This window comes from Podarcis muralis, chromosome 5, assembly GCF_964188315.1.
Source record: "Podarcis muralis chromosome 5, rPodMur119.hap1.1, whole genome shotgun sequence".
NCBI lineage: Eukaryota > Metazoa > Chordata > Lepidosauria > Squamata > Lacertidae > Podarcis > Podarcis muralis.
This window is the reverse complement of record NC_135659.1, coordinates 79,826,117-79,847,260: the sequence shown is the minus strand read 5'-3', so window position 1 is coordinate 79,847,260 and position 21,144 is coordinate 79,826,117. Positions and strand designations below refer to the sequence as shown.

Sequence of the window (21,144 nt, the reverse complement as noted above, 5' to 3'; positions counted from 1 at the left end):
AGGCAGGTTTGCTCACCCTTCCGCCCGCCTCCTTCACCCAGCTTTTCTTGTAATTTTACACTTTCTCCGTTTTCTCCAGAATTATACTGATGAGAAATGGTCAATGTAATCGCACAGCTAAGTGCTAAGATGGAGGCGCCATATGGTAAGTACACAGGTTACCATCTTCTTTCCTTGTTGCTGATGAGAGAGAGCCTTAAGAGAGGCTGAGAGATTATGGGCAGCGTTGTGTATGGTGAGGGCATGCCAGTCACACATTGTCGATCTGGGGAGCCTTATTCCCCCCCTCCCCTAAACGCTTTAACCACGCGGTGTGTTTCATTGTAACGTGCTTCCCCTCAGGTTATTGTGTCGTCTTCAGTCAGAAATTACCCTTCCTAAAAAAAAGAAAACAACCTCTCTCTCTCTCTCTCTTTTCTTTTACGTGTGTGAGCAAAAGTTTTCAGGCTGAAATGTCCTGATTCAAACTGCTGGCCTGGGAGAGCCTTTAACGTGCAAACCGGAAAAGGAGGCTCTTTCCTTGTTCTTTGTGCAGTCTGATGCGTGAGAGAGAAACGAGGTTTCCAAGGGAAGAGTGGAAATTGATACTAAACAGAAGGACTTGACCCAGATCCATCGCTCACAAAGCTTTGCAAAGTGGCTGAACATAGTAACACCAAGAGATATTTTAGTTGACACAAGTTTAGTTCATGAATGGGAGGCAGCTGGGTTCTAGTGAGATAGCTCTAAGACTCCTTTGTAAGTTCTGTCAGCATAAAGGTAGAAACCTTTCAGTAGATATCTCCAGTTAGGGATACTTTCTGGAGGGGCATGACGTGTTCTCAGGACCTTGGGCCAAAGTCCCGCTCCCCCAATTGCATTTTGCAGAACTGAGTTGGCGATCCCCATATTTGTATGCATGGAAAATAATTTTAGTGGTGGTAAAATAGAAACACCACAGTCATATATCCATGAGCTAGAAAAGCATCTACCAACATTGCGGCGCTGGTGGGTTTGTTTCAAATACAGCACATGCATAATATTCTCTCAGCATATTTTCCTATGTCTGCAGACAACATCCTGTGTTTGCAGCTCATACCAGAACGTAATCTAGGTGAAAATCCCTTTTATCAGATGGATTGAAACTGGTCTTAAATATACAGTTTGAAACTGGTCTTAAATATACAGTTTGGGGTGTGAGGAATTCAAATCTGATATTATTTTTGTAGCTGGACGGGATTTAGCTTGGAAAGTCTAGGTTTGATGAAGAAGCACATAAGCTACTTTCGGAAAACAAAGTATTTTAGTTTTACCTTCTGAAAATGTCAGGTACTGCTAAAAAAAATAAGGAAATAAAATCTAATACAACTGTGAGTACTTCACAATCATTTTTAACGTTTTCTATGCAATTTTAGTCAAATTTTAATATAACTAAGCTACATTAATTTAACCAAATTATCTTTTGAATTCCCAAGTCATGCTACAACTTTTTAGCACCCCTCATTTGGGGAATTTGAAAGTTGAAAAATTCAACACACCCAAATGAGCAGTTGGTTCATTGGGTCCTGAAACTTGAAGGCCTGAGAAACTAAGCCATTGAGGCCTGGCCAGGCTACCCCTAACACAGAATATCTCTTAAGGGAAAGTGCAGAACAAAACTCTAGGTATTTCAAAATTGACTCTTGCATGTTTTCCCCCACAGATGCACACTTTTCTTTATTTCCAGGCTTGAGTATAGAAACACTTCAACCACAGAGCACCCAGAGTAGTGACCTTAACATAAGATCAATGAAAACAAAATAGTTACTGCTTACAAGTTTTACAATCTAAAAGACACCACACAAAAGAAAAAAAGGATGAGGAGGGAAGAGGAAACAAGCAAACCCAGGCACTTATTTTTAAGTTACACACTAGTTCTTATAATGACAAGCTGGTAATGATCTTTCCTTCAAGGAGGTCAAGGTAGTATGCATGATTCTTTTCCCTCTCCCTTTTAATTTCCACAGCAACTTTATGAAGTAAATTATGATGAGCTACAGTGATGGTATTAATGTCACCCAGCTTTGTGGGTGTGGATTTGATCCTGGGTCGCCCCAGTTCTGGTCCAGCACTCTCCAGGACGCCATACTGGCTCCCAAAGTTTTAAAGATCATTTACTGAGGATTTAAGGGTGATTGTTGTGATGAGCTAAAAGAAATATACACAAGATTCAACATGGATGGAGTGTTATTTTGAATTCACCATAACAGTAGAGTAGGCAGACCACAGTTAAAGCATCCAGACTTCCAGCTGGAGGCTGAGTTCTGTGCAATGCAAAAAAAAAACCTTACTTCAACAATAGGCATTGCCTGATCCATATTAATTTGATCGTGCTTTCCTGCAGGAGCTGTGGTTTTGTTTTGTTTTGTTAGCCAGCCCTCGATTTCACTCATAGGTTAAGCTGGTGATCATACGCATGCTTATTGCATGCTTAAGAGCACAGACTCAGTTTTGATACCAGATTGCAACCACATGGAAAAGCTACGGCTGCAACCCAGCACCCAAATCTGACTTCCACCAAATTCAGGGGATGGTATCAGCAATGACATGTACACAACCAACTCAGTCTGGCGCAACGCAGGTGGAAGTTAGCAGAGGCAGATTAAAAAGTCACACCTTCCATGGGTTCAAAAGGTCATGTCTGCTGTAGATTGTCTGCTGTAGATCTCAACAGTCTTGTTACAGAGGTGTAGGGACTCAAAGACGTTAAAGGTTCTGGCAAACCTGCAGGCAAGGTCATTCCCAGCATTTTGTGAATGCATATACAGACATACCTTGGGTTAAAGTAGCTTCAGGTTGAGAGTTTTCAGGTTGCGTTCCGCAGCGACCCGGAAGTAATGGAACGGGTTACTTCTGGGTTTCGCCGCTCGTGCATACGTTCAAAATGATGTCATGCGCAGAAGCGGCGAATCAGGACCTGCGCACGCGTGCAGACGCGGGTTGCGTTCTGCTCAGGATGCAAACGGGGCTCCAGAACGAATCCTGTTTGCATCCAGAGGTACCACTGTACTATACAGAGAGACTTCCTGATATTTAGTGCTATAAACCCCATGTTCTGTAAATGCATAAGCATTTTATCTTCAGTTATATGAAGGAGCAGTTACTTAGCTATGACGAAAGCTTGCATTGATCACTCAGCATAGGTTTGAATTATGAATTTTTTATTTGCAATCCTGCTTTATTCAGCCTGTTAAGATGTCTATAAGGAGTCAGTCTTATTTTAAACCACTCGGCTGATCAGCAGATGAATTTCATTTAGGTGAGTTGAGTGGCTGGTTGGTTGGTTGGTTGGTTGGAAAAGCGATGGAATATTCTGTCCATCCTCTGCTACTCCACTGCTCTTTTATGCTGGAGAGTAATTAGGTTTGGTTCACATTTCTATGGAAATCTACCTAATTTGCACGTCCCCAAACAATATGTGAACAGGAATGAATCTTTCCTTCAAAATTCACACCTTTCTGAATTTTTCAATGCAGTTCTCCAACCATATGTTTACAAAAATCCACGCATTCAAGGAAACCGTATAAAAGCACATATAACAACAGTGAAAAAGAACATTAAAAATGTAGTGTATTAGAGGGAAATGCTGGCAAAAATATGTGCATTAGGCACTATTTCATAAAAAATGTGTATATTGAAAGAAGTGTGCACTAAAAAGCTAATTAATTTTCAGGATAATTGTTTAAAAATTGCATTATGATGTGGAAATGTGAAGAACTGAATAGTGGAAAAATGAAAAATGGAGAGAAACCAAAATTGACAGATTTATCCATCCCTAGTGAGGGAAGGAGAAACCCCTTCTTCCCTGCCCAGCACAGAAACCAAATCTCCATCTAAATTCTACTCACAGTTGACCCATCAAAATTAATAGGCTTAAGTTAAGCTAGAGCAACGTTCACTAAATTAGCAAAACCAATAAATGTACGAGACACTACCAATAAAACAAAGCAGCAGCAACTGAATGTCAGCTAATATGCTACTGTTGATTCCCTCAAATTAGGATGCTAAGACATAAAGGGGTTAACAGACCAGACTCCAATACTGGAGAGGTTAATTGCATCTAGGTGACCAGGCAGAGAAATTTTACATCAAGTAGCAGGAAGTCTCTGTCAACTGAAGGTGTCAGGGCCTGCGGACTTTAACATTGCGTGCATTTTATATGAGTGGAATGGATCCTCAGTTATAGACACATTCTGACAGCATCAGCCTTGTTTTTAAGTCCATTTGGCTGTGGCTGCTGCAAACACCTGAATGATCTGTGAAATAATAAATGGTCAGGTCACCATGTCCACTTCTCTTTGAATTAAAGGAAGCAGTTGTCCGCCAGCTTCAACATAAAAATGATTTGCTGGGGCTGAAGCACCATTAATTAAGTGGTATCGTCACCGGTTTCCGAACTGGCTCTAAACCTGGATTGCAGGAGAGACAAGGGGTGGCCCATGAAGCAAAGAGCTGGCTCAATGTCGGGCTGAGTTACTGTAGCTTTAATGGGTGCGTGGAAGGGAAAGGTTTTGCGCATGCGGATTTTTCACTTAGTGCACTGCATGGGAGAGGAAATTGCACCTGCTGTAGTCGTGCATTCTGCACATCTCTTTAAGTCATACCCTCCAAAATTCCTCAGATGAAAATAGGAACATTTCTCATTCCCCCCACCCAACTGATGCTCCTTGACCCCGCCCCCATTTTTTGTCCCCTTCCCCTGAGCATTTCCACCACCACTTCCCCAATGGGACACACCACATATGCCTTCCACCGTCCTGAGAAAATCCCTCAATCCCAATTTCATTTAATTTTATTCTTTGGTTTATGAAAAGAAAAACGCACACCAAAAAATAAATTTTAGAAAGGGACATGGTTAGATCCAGATGCACAAAGCATAAAAACGACTCCTTGCGCTCCACTCTGCTCCCACTTTCTTCCCGATCTCTGTCTGCCCCTCAGAGCTGGCAGGGCGCACAGGACTGGGCAATGGCTGTGGCAGCCTCTCCTCCTCCTCACCTGTGCTCCAGCAGCTGCTACAAGCTGCCCAAGGGAAGAGGCAGGAAGCAGTGGCAGCAGCCATGGAGAGGCACTGGGATGCTCCCTCACAGCTGCCGCCATTCAGAACAAGCACATCTTCCTCCATGAGTTTGGCGGTGGCAGCACTGGCAGGGGAAATAGGGACATTCCAGGGTAAAATCAGAAGCCAGGATAGCTTTCATAATTCCAGGACTGTCCCTGGAAAATCAGGACACTTGGAGGGTATGTTTAAGGTGCATGTTCTGAATCTAGCTGCCACCCCAGATGGAAACATGCTCTCTTCAGAAGGCAGATGTCATTTCTATCTGCTGGATTGGGGAAGAATGACTGCTTTGCGCGCCACCAGCCAGCCACGTCTTCCCCATCTGTTTTAAGTGATTAAACAAAGGGTGCGCTTTCCTCCCCAGACTTTTCTTGTTTAAATGTTGGCCACGAGAAAAAGCCTGCCAAGTCTAGCAGAGTCTAAAGATTTAGAGGGAGGAAACAACAAAGAGGAAATGGGAGCAAATGCAGAAGAGCAACCGACTGTTGGCAGAGGGAAGGGCAGTCCTTCTAAATAGCTAGGTTACAAAGTTATCCAAACAGAAGACGAAGGAAAACAGAGGATGGATTCAGGGACTCCATAAGTCCTAAAGCCAAGTGGAATTTGGAAAAGGATTAAGGAACCTCTCTGTTCTGCATGAGCTAATGTCAGGCTGAACTCTTCAGAGTCCTATTGAGGAACCAATTTCTGAGCAGCTGCAAGACAGACATTGCTAATTGCCCCAGGATGCAAAGCAGCAGCAGCAACAGACCATAAAACCCATGTTAACACCAAAAACCCATATGAAGAAGAGCAATAACTCAGTGGCAGAGCACGTGTTTTTCTTCAAAAAGGTCCCAAGTTCAATCCTCAGCAACTCCAGCTGAAAGAATCTCAGATGAACCCAAAGAATCACTGCAAGTCAGAGGAGATGGCAATACCAAGCTTGATGGACAAGGAGGGTATAATTTAGACTACGTGTTGCTGGGGAGAAACAGTGGAAGAGGGCAAGTGAGCTTCTCACAGGCATCTAATCGGCTGCTATGAGAAAACAGATGTTGGTCTAGATACATCCTTGCTTTGATTCAGCTCTTCTCATATTCTGAAGGCAGAAGCATATGTTCATCACTTTTGCCTTTCTCACTCTCTATCCCCAGCTAATTCACACAACTATGTTGGTATTCTGGGGACATGGACTGACTGGATCCATTGTGAAAGGGGTCAAAGGGTGCCTTTGCCATGTATCTAGCTCACAACTCAAACCACATTTATTGCTCAACACGCTTTGCTGCAGAGTAACAAGTGTGAGTTGACTTTCAAATGGATGTGTGGGGAAGCAATGGTGTAATCAAATGACTGCCCTACCCAAGAGAGATGCTGGTTTGTTTATGGCAAAAGAGTTGCCTGGCTTGTTTGCCAGGAGCAAATCCTAAAGTAAAATGTTCTTGGCCTAGTAACTTTTGTTGTTGTGGGGTGTGTGTGTGTGTGGCGGTGGCATTGTGGATTTTGCAAGGCTATCACAAGATTTGCAAGCTATTCAAATGCTTTGGGTGGAGGGGGACATAAACAATGAGGACAAATCCCACCATGTTGTGTTCAGCGTCTCTCACACAGTGTGGTTTTCAGCAGTAATCTGCATGCTTCAGGGAAAGAGAGCAAGCAACACAAGGAGATGGGGATTAGACATGTCCTTCCCACTTGCCACAACCCAAGCGCTGGGTAAACGCTGCTAATCCCACAGCGATTGTCAATAAAGTCCTTATACAGTGCCTGCTACAGGTTAATCCACAGGTACATACACAAATGGCACAGGAAGGATAGCTCCTTTATAGTACTCAGTAATTTTGGGAACTTCAAAACAAATGGTGACCCTGTTAGGAAGGGTCCTTTTGAAAACCAATGATACAATTGATCCTTAATTGCAGATGTTTATCAGTGCAGCAACAATGCATCTGCCAAGCACAGAGAGCTTGGTGTAGCGATAAAGTGTGCAAGATCAGTATCTCGAAGAAATTATAAGAGCTGCTGCAGTTTTAAGGTACTATGTTTAATGAGGGAGGCATATATCAGAAAACTTGTATTTACTGTGTAGTTAATTCTCTTTGCAGTCCCCCCCTCCCATTTATTTCCCTTCTATTTCTGCTCATTCAAATATGTGGTGGTGCACATGGTACAATCCTCTCACAGGACTGTACCACATCAGAATCCACATGGGATGTGGTTTGTTTCAAAACACTATCCTCATGTCAAAATCTCCCTGTTTGATGTAGTGTTGGTGGGACATAGGATGATGTTGTGGCCATTGCTGTGGATGTCATTCTCTCAGATGAGGCAAATTCAAGGAGGATATGCCTATCAAAGTCTTGACCACTACAACTGAGCCCCTCATCTTCAGAAATAGTATCATGATTTAGGTTAATAGCAAACTCATCTCCATATACAGATCCTTAGGTAGCCCAAACAGCACCATCCAAGCACAAGAGAGAGTTATCAGCAGGCTTCGGGGAAACCTTAAAGGATGGGCTAGCCCCAAAAAGGTCATTGAGGACTAAGCATGTTCAGTGGCCAACAAATGCTTACTGAGTAGTGTTGAATAGCTAGAAGGGAGGGTGGAAAGAACGGAGTATCCTGAAGATGGTGTGGCTGCTGGGTTGGCACTATGAACAAAGAATTGAACACCACAACAAATTGTCGCAGGTCCAACTTGTTTCTCGGAGTGTGAGATGCTGGCAACAATAATGGGAGATGGCTATATCCGTCCTGTCCTGCTTGCAAGCTTGTCTGGCACTGAGTTTTCATGGACCTCCAGCCTAATCCAAGATACCAATTGTTTTGAGCAACTAATTGGGTGCACGGTGATGAAGCTGGCATAGAAAGGTTCCCTTTATCAACAGTTGAAAGAGCTCATCTGTATAATTGCAAAAACCATTAACGGCTGTCAAATAGACTGGAGCAGGGGTAAGGCCCAGGGGCCGAATCCGGCCCAATCGCCTTCTAAATCCGGCCCACAGACAGTCCGGGAATCAGCGTGTTTTTACATGAGTAGAATGTGTCTTTTTATTTAAAATGCATCCCTGGGTTATTTGTGGGGCCTGCCTGGTGTTTTTACATGAGTAGGATGTGTGCTTTTATTTAAAAAGCATCTCTGAGTTATTTGTGGGGCATAGGAATTTGTACTCCTTTTTTTCAAAATATAGTCCAGCCCCCCACAAGGTCTGAGGGACACTGGACCGTCCCCCTGCTGAAAAGGTTTGCTCGCCCCTGGAGGAACTGGACATAGAGGAAAGGGTTGATTTCCTTCACAAGTACAAATGGTCCCATGTATGAGAGGAGCCAACAGGTGCATGTGAGCCAAGCCAGTTGCTATGGGGCAACAGCCAGTGTCTTCTATATAAGTGATGAAGGCACTTCAGCTCATTGGCGTGCTGGGTTCTTTGTCTATGTGTTAGGGTCAATCCATGAGTTGGAGTGTGTGTTGCGTCTTGAGTTACGGGAGCAACAGGGTCCCTTCCAACTGACTTACTAGCAGTACATGTGAAAAGGATCTAGGGGTCTTGGTGGACCACAAGCTTAACATGAGTCAACAGTGTGATGCAGCAGCAAAAAAAGCTAATGCTGTTCTAGGCTGCATCAACAGAAGTACAGTGACCAGGATCAAGGGAAGTAATAGAGTAATAGTACCACTCTATTCTGTCATATTCAGACCATGCTTGGAATACTGTGTCCAGTTCTGGGCACCACAATTTAAGATGGATGTTGACAAGCTGGAACGTGTGGAGAGGAGGGCAACCCAGATGATCAAGTGTCTGGAAACTAAACCCTATGAGGAACGCTTGAAGGAGCTGGGTATGTTTAGCCTGGAAAACAGTAAACTGAGAAGAGATATGATAGCCATCTTCAAATATCTTAAGGGCTGTCACATGGGAGAGGGAGCCGGCGTACGGTTTTCTCCTGCTCTGGAGGGTAGGACTCAAACCAATGGCTTCAAGTTGCAAGAAAGGAGATTCCGACTAAACATTCGGAAAAACTTTCTGACAGTAAGAGATGTTTGGCAGTGGAACAGACTCCCATGAGAGGTGGTGGACTCTCCTTCCTTGGAGGTTTTTAAACAGAGGTTGGATGGCCTTCTGTCGTGGGTGCTTTAGCTGAGATTCCTTTCATTGCAGGGGGTTGGACTAGATCAGGGGTTTATCTTGCCTGGGCCGGATTGGTCCCACGGAGATCCCTCCAAGGACCGGATCGTGCACCCGCCTGTGATTTTCGGTATCTGTGCATGCGCAGACGCAACTTTCAGTGCCTGCGCCTGCACAGATACGATTTTCGGCACCATGGAAGTAAGTCCCCGTGCTGCGCCAGTGCTGCGCCAGCTTGATTCGGGGGTGGCTCGTCGGCTGGTCAAATGACGTCTGCGGGCTGCTTCTGGCTCATGGGCCTTAGGTTGCTGACCCCTGGACTAGATGACCCTTGGTGTCCCTTCCAACTCTAAGATTCTATGAAATGTTTTGTACTTGTATATACATATATGTGTATCTACAAAGCCTACAAGCTGTTTGTATATATCAGCATCCAGAACTGGAATACTGAAGCCTGTTCTTCTGCAGCAGTAAACTATTTGGGAACTTAAGCTGCCTCTGTGTGGTGACTGGAACTGGGGGCAACTACCACTATATGGGTATCTCACCTAAGATTCCCAGCAAAACAGCCATTCTGTTAGGACTTGAATCACTTTAACGTGAAACTGGAGGAAGGCCAGGGAAGAAGTCACTCTGTGCAGGGCCCCTCCGCCAAGTACCAGTAAAAGAAGCCTCTTGTGCAGTATCAGCAGACCATAGCAGGTCATCTTGCAAGGTCTAGCATCAACAAAAAGTGTTCACATCAGGGTTGTTGTCTTGTCTCTGAGTAATGAGGAGATGCTTTGCTGATCCTGGTCCTGTCCAGCACCTGTTTTCTCTTTACTCAGTCTCTGCTAGGACCGTACTGTATGTTCACATGTGAAAATGTGGGTTCTCAGGGGTTCCAAAATATGCCTTGACGGCACCTTCTCATCCCCTCCCTTTTCCCTTTTTTGCCTCTCTTCACTCTTTGTCTCTTTGTTTACCAATCAGTGCAGTTCTTTTGCTCTAGCGACATCGCGTAACCAAACAGATTTGATTAAAACAATTCTTTTAGAAGATAGTTAAAAAGACTCTTCAGCATGCACACGAAAGCTCATACCTAAAACTACTCAGTTGGTCTCTAAGGTGCTACATTATAATTTTTAAACTCTTTTGGAAGGCTTCTTTTAAAGACTTTCTTAGATCATATTACTTTTTTGAAGACTTGATTCTTCTAAGGGAGTTTTTAGATTTTTAGGAAGAGTCTTTAACTAGAATCAATTTAATTTATTTTGACTATGGCAGACCAACACGGCTAGCTACTTGAATCAAACAGATTTGATGACACCTTGAAGCCAGCTCAGAGTGAGGGCAATGCCCTCTGCCATCTCTCCAAATGGGCGAATATTTTACCCTGCTCACAGACATTCAAATCCTGAGAAACTACTAAAAAGTAGTCATGCTATTCACAGGTCGGAAAAATCTGTAAGAAAATGCGTCCTTCCCTAGTCTCTGCCTTGCCTTGCTTCTCCTCTTCCTTCTTTTGCTTCACTGCTGCTGCTGCTGACCTTGCTTGTCTCCCGGGATTTTGCCATCCTGATGTTCCATGACCCGGGTCTAATAAAGCCTCTGTTTCTTCCATTGATCAGTTCTCATTGATTGAATGCCTAGAATGAGTAACCATTTCATACTCTGAAGGAAATGTACCTTTCACCCACCTTCCGCCCGGAAAACCTGAGGTTGGGGACTGGGTGTGTCACACAGCAGGTAACCTCCAAGGAATTGGGAGGATGGAGAAGCCGAGGCAGAGCACAAGGCAGCCAAACATTTGGCTTCCTGGAGTGGCGTGGATACACACCACTTAGCTCAGCCAATGTCAACAAGAGACCTGAGGGAATAAGGCAAAACCAAACAGATTGACACTCCTCAGAACAAGAGTCATAAAACCTGCGCAAACCTGAACAAGTGGCACAACAGCCTTTTTATACTGTCCAAATCAATAACTAGACCTCGCTAAGAGTGTTTGCCGACACATAAATGACACCCGCCACAGATTGGTTCACCGGGTTTATGGCTCAAAGCCCCAAGCTCCTGATGGAGACTGTCGGCTGGGGCCTACCGGCCACCTTCCTCCCAAGACTGACTCCATGTGCAGTTGCTAATCAGTCACCAACTTCTGCTTACAGTCTTTGGAAAATTATATCTCCACGACAAGAGATTTGTAAGCACGTGTCATGTCTGAGTGCCTTGCATATCTCGTTGGGTGTAGCTGCAATCTCTTCCCACAGCAAATATACCCCATGGCATTGGCTGTCATTTGGAGCAGACTTTTAAAATGCAGGGCCGATTAAAGAGGAGGAATGATGTTCCATAGAATCGTGGAATTGCAGAGTTGGAAGGGAACATGAGGGTCATCTAGTCCAGCCCCCTGCAATGCAGGAATCTTTTGCCCAATGTGGAGCTAGCTTGAACCCATGACTCTGGGGTGAATAGGCTCATAGTCCGTTAATCCCTTTTCTTCCTTGGTCCATTTTCAAAACTGCTTTCCTGAATTGGGATGCAGGGGATGTAAGAGAAAATGGCAGCTGGACCTATTCAGTGATGTGTGGCGAGAGAAAACCAAAATTCTTTACCAGGAAAAGCCCATCTCTGTGATCTAAATGAGGTGTTCAGCTAATTTGTGGGTTGTTGTTTTTGTGTGTGTGTTTGCATAATTGATTTTACTTCTGCTTGCTGGGGGAAGAAATCTATGTAGAGCAGTAAACCTCCAATATCCATTGGGACTCCAGACTAATGGACAGGTTTTTATTATGGATGTTTTGTAATGTGCTGAACGCTGCCCTGAGATCTTTAGACAAAGGGCAGAATAATGATGATGATGATGATGATGATGATGATGATGATGATGATGATGGAAGTCTCACTAGGTTACATTCAGGTCAAACCTGAACTTCTCCTTTCTTGGTGAACAGGGGGCAGTGTGTCCTGTTCTGCCAACATGGGAACATGTGGCAAGGTTTACAGTGGAGATCCCTCAGTGGGCAAGATTGCTCGCACGTGTGAGTGCGCGCACCCACAATTTCCGGCATCTGTGGAAGCGAGTCCCCGTAACACGCTGCGCCAGTTTAGCACAGCGCGTGGGGACTTGCTGAGCGGGCGGCTCGGTTTGGGGGTGGCTTGTGGGCTGGTTAAACGACCCCCGTGGGCCGCTTGTGGCCTTAGGTTGCCTACCCCTGGCTTCTAGTTTGTGGTTTGTCTGAGAGAGCCAAGTTCAGACAACATGCTAAGCCAAAGCATAGCTGAGTTCAGTGCAGAAGCAGCATGACCAGAGGAGGAGTAAAGCGGTCACAATCTCCGCTGTGGGAGCCTGAACATTCGTTGAGCCATGCTTTGGCTTAGCGTTATGTGTGAAAAAGGGCCCTGGCAGCTTCCTGTGCTCACAGAAAAAAACCTAAACTCAATTAACAGCAGTACTGAATATGTTGTACCAGTCTGTAGCCAAAGAATTGGCTGGCCAGTTAAAATTTATATGTAAAATTCAGCACCACTCAATGACTTTTTAGATTCCTTACTGTCTGGGGGCTCTTTGCTATCCTCCCCATGGCCTACAAAGAATCTCTCCAGACAAAACTGGCATTCCCTTTCCTTCCTCAAAATAACAATGAATATTCCAATAGATTGTTCCCTGAGCACTTTAAATACTTGTGAACATTCCATGACATCACAGCAGCTCAAGACAACAAGTGTAAGAGGCTTTACGATTGCAAATGTGATACAACAGAGATTCATGACTGCTTTCTAACACTGATAAGTAGGACTTGAGAGCAGCTTGTTTATGCTTTTTGTGCACGGGCATCTGGTGGAAAAAAACCACACACTTATAACACGCATGCTATTAAGGATTTACTTTTTAAAAAACCTACTATGTTCTCCATAAACATGTGAGCAACAAGCAGGAAAGACTCAGGGCTATATTGAGTCTCACATACTTGCAGACCGTCTTCGCATCTGACATGCTTTGTGCATATTTTGTACATCCCCGAGTTTATCATAAGAGGAAACTGTGGGATGGCTCTGTCCTGTACCTGCAGTTTGAAGTCGCCTTTCATGGAAAAGGGAAAGTTACTTGGATTCAATGACTTGTCACTAGGGGGCGATGAGAAGTCAACAAAAGGAAACTGAGAGAGGAACCTTAGCAGTTGCTTTTTAGTAGCATTTAACTTAAAACATATTCCTGCCAATAAGCACGTTAAATGAATATTTGCGAACATTTGGCAAGGACCATGCCTACTAATATCCATGGATTTCTGCACTCCTTATTTATTAAATCTTTCTGCAATAGAAAAACATAAAATCACAATACAATAAAGCACACTCATGGGTAACTGCAAAATAGTAACTCTAATATTAACAATGTAATTGCATTTGCATAGTTACATAGCTCATACTGGAATCAGAAGAGTTTTCTGTCTGCAATTCTAAATGTGTTTACTCAGAAGGAAGCCACGTTGTGTTCAGTGGGGTTTACCTCTTTGTACGTGAGTTGAGTGTGTTTAAAAATGTCAGCCAAGGCGACATTTTTCCTCCTTCGTCGCATCAAGCAGTTGGTCCCTTACCTTTCCCACCCTGACCTGGCCACAGTGATCCATGCGACAGTCATCTCCAGGCTTGACTATTGTAAATCGCTCTACGCGGGGCTGCCCTTGAAGCTGTCCCAGAAACTCCAGCGGGTGCAGAATGCTGCAGCGAGGCTCCTCACGGGGTCTCTGCCATGGGAGCATATTCATCCAGTGCTTTTCAAGCTGCACTGGCTCCCGGTGGAGTACAGGGTCAGATTTAAGGTGCTGCTTTTGACCTTTAAAGCCCTTCACAGCCTAGGACCCTCATACCTACGGGACCGCCTCTCCCAGTATGCCCCAAGGTCCATAAATAGCAACACCCTAGTGGTCCCGGGCCCTAAGGAAGTTAGATTAGCTTCAACCAGAGCCAGGGCCTTTTCAACTCTGGCTCTGGCCTGGTGGAACGCTCTGCCTCATGAGACCAGAACCCTGCAGGATCTGATTTCTTTCCGCAGGGCCTGTAAGACAGAGTTGTTCCACCTGGCCTTTGGCTTGGAGCCAATTTGATTCCCTCCCTCTCTTTCTTTTTTCTTTTCCTTCTCCTCCTGCGAGGAGGCTACATTTTAATATTTTAATGTTTCAATATTTTAATGTTGTATTTTAATTTTGTTTTTAAGTTGTAATCATTCAACTTGTTTTTATTATTGCTTGTAAGCCGCTCTGAGGCTGGCCTTGGCTGGGGAGGGCGGGGTATAGATAAAAATTATTATTAATAATAATAATAATAATAATAATAATAATAATAATAATAGGGCTTACTCCTGGGTAAGTGTGCAAAGCACTGCAGCCTTACAGTAAAATCCTATGCATGCCTACTGGGAAGTAAGTCCCATTTAATGCAGTGTGGCTTCATGGAATGTGCATATATCTACCTGGGAGCAGCCCCACTGAATTCAGTGAGACTGACTGTTGAATAGGGATTTAAAGAACTGTGGTGTTGGGCTGCTGTCATAGACCCATATACGTGCTGGGAGCATGCCCCATTGAACTCAATTGGATTGACTTTTGACTAGGTGTGCATAAGTTTGCACTGTTGGTGTCTTCAGTCGAATAATTCCTTTTTCACAGCCTCTCGACAATCGATTCATCCCCGTTGCACAGAAGCCACATTTTATTCATTTCCAAATCATTATACTCCAACAGCGTTTCTGCAGACTGCAGCTTGCCTGTGCAAAAAGAGGGTTCATAGAATCATGAAACTGTAGAGTTGGAAGGGACCCCATAGGTCATCTAGTCCAAACCCCTGCAATGCAGGAATAGCAACTAAACTAAAGCATCCATGGCTGATGGCCATCCAGCCTTTGCTTAAAAACCTCCATGGCACCCCACCTGCATGTATACCTGCAAAGAAGTGTTTGGTTTGGGTGGCATATCTCCATCTCCATGCCAGCAGAAAGCTTTCCAGTAAGTGAGAAAGGAACTGCCTTATCTGCTCTCGGAATTGTTGTATATCATCAAAAACTGGAAGTGCTGATGCCCGAGAGACGCCAGTCAAATTCTTCCCCTTGTCAAAAAGCATTTGGGATGGGAAACTAGGAACAATAATATACAGTGTGGTTGCAGTGGGCCCTGGGAAACCTTACAGATGTGGATTTGAAATCAGCCCAACTCTTAAAAGACACACCAGATAAGCCATTTTCACAACAGAGCATCCTTTTGTATCAGTGCAATTCAGCTGCACAGTCTAGCTCCCCCACCTGCGGCTCATTCTGCCAGCATGTGAGAAGCAACAGAGTGGCTTTGCACACCTACTGAACATGCAAACAACAGTATCAGACATTCCATGTGTCCCTATTTTCCAGTCCCAGATATACAGAAGCCATCCTGGTTTCTGATTTGATCCCAGAATATCCCGCTTTTCCTTAGGATGTCCCTATTGTCATTGGAGAAAGGTTGGAGGGTGTGGAGTTATGCAACCCCCGAACCAAGCAGATAAGTAACTATACAACCTTTAGAAGACATCTGGAGGCAGCCCTGTATAGGGAAGTTTTTTTAAAAAACGTTTAATGCTTTAGCATGTTTTTATATATATTGGAAACTGCCCAGAGTAGCTGGAGCAACCCAGCCAGATGGGTGGGGTATAAATAATAAACTTCTTGTTTTTGTTGAATAGGACATCCCTATTTTCATCAGAGAAATGTTGGAAGGTATATAACTGGCCACATCCACTCCAGACATTTAAATCACATGCCTCCCCCCGTAAGAATCCCGGGAACTGAAGTTTACCTCTCACAGAGCTAACCTTCCCAGCACCCTTAACAGACCCAAGATTCTTTTGGAGAAACCCTATGCTTTAAATGTTTGGTGTGGATGTTCTCTGAGATAACGTGCTGCAGACATGCTACGTATTTATTACATTTAAACTCTTTGACTCCAGGCGAATCACATGCAGACGCAAGTGCATATTCAGCAGCAGCCACTTTGGAAAAGTGGTCTGTTCAGCACAGGATGGTCATGGGACATGGCCACAGTAGCACAGCTCTTGGGGCTACCTTACGAAACCTGTTCCAGCACTCAGCAGCACTCCTTAAACTCCACAGCATGAACTCCTGCCTCCAATCAAATCTCATTGTGACTGGCATTAAGGGGATTATCTTAGCCCTGCAGCCCACACTCCAGCTGGCTTCTCTTTTGCTTAGTCAGACAGAACATGGCTCCCTGCTCAGAACCCCTATGCTGCTTGCTGGGCAGAAGTCCCTCTCGGGGTGTGAGGCTCCTCTAGCTCTCTCTTTCTCTCTTTGGAGAACCATCTGGAACATGAATGGCTATGATTTCCTTCAGGAAACACCAGGTACTGGGTCCTACTAGGACTTTAATTTTGACCATCAGCCTGTTTGGGGAGGAAAAAGTATTACTGGGTGTTTTTCCCTCCCTCAAGTGTTGCCAGAGTTTAACCAAGCAAATTGCGCAAATGGTTGCCTTAAGTTGTACATCTAACTTCCGTGCATGTCGCTGAAAAGCTCCCAGAATCTGAAATGTGAAAGTAAAATCTTGATTGGTTAGAATGTACCTTTCAGTTTTAAAATTCATTCTCCATCCACATTAGCAACATTCACACATGCACCCAAATATTTAGTGCATGGGAATGAATGTTTTGAATGTTAATGCTACTTGTGGAAACACCCAGAGGGGTTAACTCTCAAAGCCCCCTCCCCGTAGGAGAAAACAGCACCCAGATTCATTGTTTATGCAAACATGTTAACAGCTTTAAACTTATCAAAGAAGAGTCAAGCCTGGTGCTTTTTTTGTGAGGATTAGTACTCTTGAGTTTTCAAACCTGATTAGCAGGAAGTTTTCTTTGCTCCTTTATTGTCCGGTAATTTCTGGGCAAACATTCTCTGAAGCCAACATATCACAATAACCCATTTGGCCTTCAGATTCTTCTAGATGTTTGAGGTTCCTGGAACTGTGGAGAAGCTACTCACCCATTTTGTCTCTATGTCCCAGAACCCCCTTGGATCTGCTCGCTGAAACAAGCATCTTCTCTTTGCCCTAAAGTTATTAAGCTACCATTGCTTGTATAATGGATGTGGTTGAATTCTCAGCTTTTAGAAAGTTTCAATTGAGGGGGACGAGAACCCAAACCACATGGGAGTAGATCTAAACTTACCTCTTTTGTAAGAGGTATTCCCATGGCAGCAGCTTTTGTGCAAGGCTGCTGAGAGGCTTCATAAGTGAGTCCTCAGGGCAAACGTGTTATCCCCCCCATGCACCCCAAATATTGCAAAATTAGAACCGGAGCCTTCATTTAAATAACAAAAACCCTATGCTGCTGTCTCTTTAAATGGATTCCCTTTCCATGGCCCTATTCCATGATGCCTTCCTGCTCTTTAGTGCTTTTGGCATAGTGTACAACCCAAAAATGGGACGCGGGTGGCGCTGTGGGTAAAAGCCTCAGCGCCTAGGGCTTGCCGATCGAAAGGTCAGCGGTTCGAATCCCCACGGCGGGGTGCGCTCCCGCTGCTTGGTCCCAGCGCCTGCCAACCTAGCAGTTCGAAAGCAGCCCCGGGTGCAAGTAGATAAATAGGGACCGCTTACTGGCGGAAAGGTAAACGGCGTTTCCGTGTGCTGCGCTGGCTCGCCAGATGCAGCTTTGTCACGCTGGCCACGTGTCCCAGAAGTGTCTTCGGACAGCGCTGGCCCCCGGCCTCTTAAGTGAGATGGGCGCACAACCCTAGAGTCTGTCAAGACTGGCCCGTACGGGCAGGGGTACCTTTACCTTTACAACCCAAAAATACAGGGCACGTCCCTAGAAAGATCAGGTAATCCTTTGCTCTTAAGACTCAGGATCCAAATTCTGTGGCCTACATCAGCTGCGCATCCTGTACCGATCCGGTAATAATTACCTTTCACAGCTACAGAGTGTGATGATTTCATTCTAGCACATCATCCTCAGAATGAATCATGTGCTGGCATGCCCTAAGGGAAGAGAAACACATTTAGAATATTCGTATGGTATAGTTGCACGAAATTAAAAGACGCCTCCTTCTTGGGAGAAGGGCAATGACAGGCCTAGACAGCATCTTGAGAAGTAGAGACGTCACCTTGCCAACAAAGGTCCGTATAGTTAAAGCCATGGTTTTCCCAGTAGTGATGTATGGAAGTGAGAGCTGGACCATCAAGAAGGCTGATCGCCGAAGAATTGATGCTTTTGAATTATGGTGCTGGAGAAGACTCTTGAGAGTCCCATGGACTGCAAGAAGATCAAACGCATCCATTCTTAAGGAAATCAGCCCTGAGTGCTCACTGGAAGGACAGATCGTGAAGCTGAGGCTCCAGTACTTTGGCCACCTCATGAGAAGAGAAGACTCCCTGGAGAAGACACTGATGCTGGGAAAGATGGAGGGCACAAGGAGAAGGGGGCGACAGAGGACGAGATGGTTGGATAGTGTTTTCGAGGTTACCAGCATGAGTCTTGACCAAACTGCGGGAAGTAGTGGAGGACAGAGGTGCCTGGCGTGCTCTGGTCCATGGGGTCATGAAGAGTCGGACACGACTAAACGACTAAACAACAACAACAACAACAACATAGTTGCTTCAGGCTACATATTTAAATAATCTCTTATGTTTCATTCCTGCAGTTTGAAAACAGAGACCCCAGGGGAAAGAAGTCTAGCTGAACCTAAACCTCTGCCTGTTGTACTAGTGTTCCAAGTAGAATAATAGAATTGCAGAGTTGTAAGGGACCCTGAGGATCATTTAGTCCAACCCCCTGCAATGCAGGAATATACAGCTGTCCCATATGGGGACTGAACCTACAACCCTGGCATTATCAGCACCATTGAATCAGCTCTAATTGAATTTGAGATGCTCTGCTACTGAGCAACAGCAATTCCCTGAGGGTAGAGGGAGCCACTACGATGGCATGACTGCTTCCCACACTGCTTAGAAGCTCTGGACCACCATGTTGGTGTTTTCCTATGGGAATGGTGCCCCAGTTTTTGGAGTTGCACTTCCCACGTGGTCCAGAGGTTTTGATGGCACCCTAGTTGTGCAGGAAGGAACTGTGCTGATGTTGTAGCTTCTGCACTGCCGAGTAATGTCAGGGAAGGCTGTGTAAGAGATGCCAAGTAATAGCCACTATTCTCATGCAAGAAGAAGGAAAAACACTGGAGATCTCTGGACAGTTCACACTAGGCTTCCCCCCGCCCCCGCCAGATCACGTCAAACGCATGCTAGGTTTATGCCCCGCCAACGTTCCCCCTCCCGCAATTAACTTACCCAATATCATCCGCCCTCAGCATGTTTTCAATAAACCAACTTTGGGGACACCAGTTCTGGGAGTTAATCATTGCTGTGTTTATCAGTTGATGATTGATTTATAAAGGTTCATGGCTTCAGCTTGCCACCATATTCCAATTTGTTGAAATGCTTGGTTGACTTAAATTATGCACTTTATGGTTGTAATATAATTTAATTATTTTATGGCAGAACAACGGGGCATTAGCTAAGGATGGTTTCTGGGAGAAACAAGTGGTGAATGATCAAAATACTATGCTACTAACATGCTCTCTCATTCAAGATGGCTCGGCAGCTTTGGGTTACATGAGCTTTTTTTCCCCCTTTCCTTTTTTGTTGTTGTTTGCAAGTTGTTTGGGTAGCTCATTCACACCTGCATGATTAATTAGAAGAGGTAGAAGGTTTTAATCTACCATCCCGGCCTCCATGCAACCCTGGAAAGAAAACCGGAAAAATAAGTAGATTAAACAACTTCACAGCATATGCCAATGCTTCAGAGGAAGGGGCTGTCTTCAGTGAAATAAGCATATAATTATTTCCTATTCTTCCTCATTGGAGGTTAATGACGGTTGAAGTCCCGCAGGCTTACTTCGGCCCAGGGCTAACCATTTCATAGAGTTCCAAAATGATTTGTAATCACACTGGCCCTTTTACAGATGCATTGCAGTTAGTGAGGGGTGACTCCTGCCCACAGCCCACAACTTGGCTCCTGTCAGATTTGGATTGGAAATAAGCCACGGCCATTTCCCCCAAAACCGGGAAGCATCGTTTTGTTCTTGTTTATACAGAAATTTTCTATTGACAAAGGGTTCTGTTGAAACGCATTGGGGATTATATCAGTCTGTGGAGCTGCCTTTTTTGTGGGGTGTATTGGGTGTTTTTTGGGGGGTGCCTGTACTTGATCCTCTGTTTTTCTGTGGCCTAGCCTACACTGTATCTGTCCACACTCCACGACCCCTCAAATCCCCTTCCTCTTTTCCCCATCCCCAACTTTATTGGGTAGATAGGCTAAGAGAGGAATGAATTGCTTGGATGAAATATCTGAACACAGGGATTTCAACATTGGCCTTCTGTCCCTGGAAATAAAGGTTTGGGTGACATTAGCTGCAATCAGCCTGGCAGTTTCACTTTTTCAGTGGGAGGGGGGAACCAGGAGTATTATATTTACGTGCCACCAGAGAATATTTAAATGGTCTTGTAACTGAGCAAGAAGGTAGCCATATCAAAGATACTTCTGTAATCGTTATTACAAAATTCTGTAAGGTAAAGGTAAAGGGACCGCTGACCATTAGGTCCCGTCGTGGCTGACTCTGGGGTTGCGGAGCTCATCTCGCTTTATTGGCCGAGGGAGCCGGCATTTGTTCGCTGACAACTTCCGGGTCATGTGGCCAGCATGACTAAGCCGCTTCTGGCGAACCAGAGCAGCGCACGGAAACGCCGTTTACCTTCCCGCCGAAGCGGTACCTATTTATCTACTTGCACTTTGACATGCTTTCGAACTGCTAGGTTGGCAGGAGCAGGGACCAAGCAACGGGAGCTCACCCCGTGGTGGGGATTCGAACCGCCAACCTTCTGATCCTAGGTTCTGTGGTTTAACCCACAGCGCCACCCGCATCCCAAAATTCTGTAATGG

General features: G+C 44.8%; 1 protein-coding gene across 1 annotated transcript in view; it reads left to right on the top strand.

Moving 5' to 3' along the window:
• HNF4A (hepatocyte nuclear factor 4 alpha) overlaps positions 1–21,144 on the top strand; it is a 78,605-nt gene continuing 57,461 nt past the window's right edge. The window contains exon 1 of the mRNA XM_028735075.2: positions 1–145. Coding sequence (XP_028590908.2) covers positions 97–145 — 49 coding nt within the window. The 5' untranslated portion in view covers positions 1–96. The remainder of the gene's footprint in view (positions 146–21,144) is intronic.